General features: G+C 37.0%; 1 protein-coding gene across 1 annotated transcript; it reads right to left on the bottom strand.

The window, feature by feature from the left end:
- Positions 1-2,192: 2,192 nt before the first annotated feature.
- LOC106827907 (putative olfactory receptor 10D4) lies at positions 2,193-3,131 on the bottom strand. The gene has a single exon (XM_014836073.2). It carries the CDS (start codon positions 3,126-3,128, stop codon positions 2,193-2,195), a length of 936 nt encoding a protein of 311 aa, XP_014691559.2. The 5' UTR covers positions 3,129-3,131.
- Between the last annotated feature and the right edge of the window lie 1,616 nt (positions 3,132-4,747).

Genomic DNA, 4,747 nt, shown 5'->3' with positions numbered 1-4,747 from the left:
ACTTCTCCCTCTTCAAAAAAGACCACTATTAATTACAAAATTAAAATAACAACTTTGCACTTGGTAATCTGGAAGACGTCACCTTAAAAAATGATCAAAATTAACCTCACTAGTAAAGGGACAAATCCACAGCAATTGCCTTCTGATTTAATATATTGGGAATAACACAACCTCATTTCTGAGTTTTTCCTGCCCAAAATGTATAATATGAATCTAATGAGGAGGAAACATCAGACAAACTAAAACTGGTGATGTTCTACAAAATCCCAGGTTTAAACTCTTCAAAAACATTAATGTCCTGGAATACAAAGCATGCCTCAAGAACTATTCTAGATGGAAAGAAACCAAAGAGAAATAACTACACAATACATGATCTCGTGTTTTGCTTGTTTGTTTGCTATAATGAACATTATTGGAATAATTGGTAAAATCTAAACAATGTCTGTAGATTAGGTAAGATTATTGTCAATGTTAATTTCCTGGTTTTGATAACTATATTACAGTTATATAAAGGGGTGTTCTTGTTTTTAGAAAAACACAATGTAGGTAAGTTTTATAGAAAAAAGGAACATTATGTCTGCAACTCATCATGTCTTTAACATACTCTGGTTCAGAACAAAAAATGAGTACACAAAACGTGTATGTGTGTGTATGCATGTGTGTGTAGAGGAAGAGAGTGAGAGGAAATAAAACAAATATAATGATGACATTTTGGAAATCTGAGTAAATAGTCTACAAGGATTCTTTGTACTACTTTTTCAACTTTTTTGAAAGATTGAAATTATGTCTAAATTTAAAAAGTCAATTGGATGAAGTTTCTAGGAGCACTTTATCAGAATATAAAAGGTAGAAATTATTTCTTTCGTATAATTGAAAGCTTTTACATGCTTTATGTTCAGAGAGATCAAAGTTCAAATTCAATAAAGATGCCCTGTTACAATAAAATGATTAATTATATTTTATTTAGTACGTTTACTGTTATGATCAGTTGTCTGGAAATTAAGCAATGTTATATAGCATCAAGATCATCTATAAATTTCTCAATTGGCATTTATAAGTTTGTGAAGCAGAAAAAGAACTGATTCGCAAATCAGAAGATCTGGATTTTACTTTTGATTGTCCCATTAACTAAAGAAATTTCTGAATCCAGGTTCTGAGCCTGTAAACCTGGCCCTTGTGTCAAAGGTGAAGGAAGAGAAGACAGAACTAGCTGGAATTACATTTTAATATATGTTAGATGAGAACTGTTGGGGTAAAATTCAGTGACTTTCTAAATCATACTTTACAAGTGTTTATTATTTTTTAGTCTTTCCATCTGTTTCTTTCTCTTTTTTTTCTTTTTGCTGAGGAAGATTCACCCTGAGCTAACATCTTTTGCCAATCTTCCTCTATTTTGTAAGTGAGTGGCCAGAGCATGGCCACTGACAGACCAGTGGTGTAGGTCCACACTGGGACCCAAATCCATGCGGCTAAAGCAGCAGAGCGCACAGAACTTAACCACTATGCGACCAGGGCTGGCCTTCCATCTGTTTTTTGTAGTTACAAGTGGAAAAATGCTTAAAACAAAAAAGTGTGTGTGTGTGTGTGTTTGTGTGTGTGTTTAAAGAACAGAAGAGTGGAGCTTGTAAAACATATGCCTGTTTCAGATTTGCCTGCCAAAGGGGGAGCTCAGGGAAGAAAAAGTAAGTGTTTATGTTTAGGAGGATGGAAAGCAATTAGTATGAACACCGGATCGGAATACAGGTGTCAGCTTCACAATGGCTTAAGGAATAAAAGTGATGGGGCCAGCCTGGTGGCTTAGCAGTTAAGTTCGCACACTCTGCTTCAGTGGCCTGGGGTTTTGCCAGTTCGGATCCGGGTCCAGACCTATGCACTGCTTATCAAGCCATGTTCTCTTAACTCTTTTGAAGACTTAAGGAACAAAGAAATGTTTTGGGGAAGATGATGGTGCTGGGAGAGTGTCCAACCAGCATAGGAATCAGTTCAATGTCTGCTTAGTGACTCTATTAATTATATTTCATTATAAAACATAAGGAAATAGGAAAACAGACATATATTTCAAAACGTAGTGAGGTTAAGTGGTAGATTGATTCATAGCACATTTAATTTCAGGTTGCCTTGGCAACTGCAAATGAGAATTTGTCCTAAGAAATGGAGAATCAATTCTCTGTCCAGCAAAACTTTAGATTTTCTCATTTATTCTCCAGAGCCAAGGATCTCTTGGGAAATGCATTCCTCAGGGCTGATTTTACATCCTTATTCCTCAGGCTATAGACCAGTGGGTTCAACATGGGGGTTACAAGATTATTAAATATCTGAATTGTAGCACCAAGCAAGGCACTCGGATTGGGCTGTAGATAGATGATGATCACTGGCCCATAAGCACAAAGAATTGCAGTGATGTGTGCACTGCAGGTGGAGAATGCTCGTTGCCTGCCCTCTGCTGAGTGAATTTTTGATATGGAGATCCCAATTCTAGCATAAGAAACAAGGATGAGAAAAAAGCAAATGAGAGACAAAAGACCAACATTTGTAAAACCCACCCTCTGAGCTAGAGATGTATCACCACAGGCTAGAGGTAAGATTGCAGGTATGTCACAGAAGTAATAGCCCACCTCATTAGAGCCACAGTAGGACAATTGGAAGGTGAGGGAGGTTAGGGTAATGGCATGGACACAGCCACCTATCCAGGTCCCTGTGGCCAAGATGAAGCAGACCTTGTGGTTCATTATGACCATGTATCTCAAAGGATAACATATGGCAACAAAGCGGTCATAAGCCATGACTGTGTACAACAAACATTCAGTACAGCCCAGGAAATGGTAGAAGAAGAGCTGGGACACACAGCCCTGTAAAGAGATACCTTGACTCTGCCCTGAAAGGTATAATAGCATCTTGGGAACAGTTGTTGAAGAGAAACCCAGGTCAAACACGGAGAGATTTCCCAAGAAAAAATACATAGGAGTGTGAAGCCGAGAGGACAAGATGATAGCTGTAAGGATGAGCACATTTCCCAAGAGAGTACACAAATGCAATAATAAAAACAGGGAAAAAAGCACCGTCTCTAGGCCCTCTGATTCAGGGATTCCCAGCAGGATGAATTCAGTCACCATTGTGTGATTTCTCATTTTTATGGAAGAATCAACTCTTGGGTGTCTGTGAAAATAAATTTGAGGTTAAATTTAGTATACAAATTACTTGTGTTTAAATCAGTGAAATAAAGAAGGAGGAAATGATCTAGATTTTTAGAGAGTGGTGCTTCCTGTTAGAACTGTCTTGATTTGCCTGCTTCTCTCCATACTGGATGTCTCTCTGCAGTGCAGTTTCTATTTACAGATGCTCCTTATTACAATATCACCAAGAGGCCTTACATGACGAACCTCCTAGCTTCCATTCATCATATACACTGCTAAATTGCATTAATTCTGAGTGTACTTTGTGATTCTAAAAGGATAAAAATAAAGACTTGATATCTTCATAGCAAATGAGGTCCCATACAACTTTTTAAAAAATATTCACCTAAGATAACAATAACTCTCCAAAATTATTTAAGATCATAAAAACCATACTTAGAAAAGATACAGAATCTTTCCCACAGTGTCTTCCTAGGTATGAGGGTCAGCAGTGAGAAACTAGCTGAAATAAGGGCCTTAGATAACTCTTAACAAACAGAAAATTACATTAACAGGGTTGGTGTGCTCTGGATTTTAGTACATGTGAGTAACTGGTAGTCTCCATTTTCCTGAATTTGTACAATGAGTAACTGCTAGCCCCAAGTTCAGTCTCCAAAATCTGGAATTGTCTATCTAGATCCAAGTTAAGCAACTGCCCAGTTTTATGACAAGAGAAGGCACAAGGTTAGGAGTAGTAGAGGCCCCTTTCCAATTTCCATATTTTGAAAAACTTTGGTATTTTTCTACTTGTTTTAGCTTTTCCAACACAGTGAAATCTTTAAGTTATAGATAATCCTATTGCTTAAGACACTATCTCTCTCTCTCTCTTTTTTTTTCTTTTTTTTTTTTTTTTTTGGTAATTATGAGGGGAGGAAGTGAGAGCCAAAATAAAGCAAAATGAAGGGCAAAATTTGGGCCCTTACTTGGCAAAAAGGGAAGATAACCGGCTGGCGATGTTGACTGTTATTTTCCTTTCCTTCTCCAGCAGAAGGAAGGAGTCCTCCTCTGCCTAAATCCCCATCTCTCCATCAGCTTGAAGCTTGCAGGTAGATACCTTGAATTCTTCTCCTTTTCAATCACTTTCAAGCAGAGTGTCATAAATCTAAATGTGCTTCAGCTCTCTTACAGTAATTTCCTTTCCAACTCCAAGAAGTGCAATAATTTCCAAACACAGGAGATTTTAAATAACCTTGGTTTCCCTTTGGGTATTAATCCCCCAAGTCAGGCCTCTTACTGAGCCAGGGAGTGATTAACTACTGGGTATAATTGCACCTTAGAAATGAGAGGGAGAAGGAAACTGATTAAAGATTAAAACTTTTGTGATTTCCTTTATAAAATATACTTCAGTGGAATAATAATTGCTTTGGCACACATATCATATATGTTTACATGTATAGTTTTATATTTAATGCTTTTCATATTTATGTGTTGTTTTATAAATAAATTATGTTATTTTACTACATTGAACCAATACAATTGACTTACTGCAAGCACCAGTAACTGGAGTAGTTGAGAGAATTAAATAAATGTATGAAAAAGCAGCTCATTGAATGGTGGGAACTAGGGCAAGTCCA

Source organism: Equus asinus, chromosome 20 (genome assembly GCF_041296235.1).
Source record: "Equus asinus isolate D_3611 breed Donkey chromosome 20, EquAss-T2T_v2, whole genome shotgun sequence".
Taxonomy (NCBI): Eukaryota; Metazoa; Chordata; class Mammalia; order Perissodactyla; family Equidae; genus Equus; species Equus asinus.
The sequence above is the reverse complement of the archived record's forward strand: the minus strand, read 5'-3'. Positions and strand labels throughout refer to the sequence as shown.

Excerpts from the sequence above, each read along its gene's own strand:
- LOC106827907 (XM_014836073.2), bottom strand. The coding sequence starts at position 3,128 with ATGAGAAATCACACAATGGTGACTGAATTCATCCTGCTGGGAATCCCT.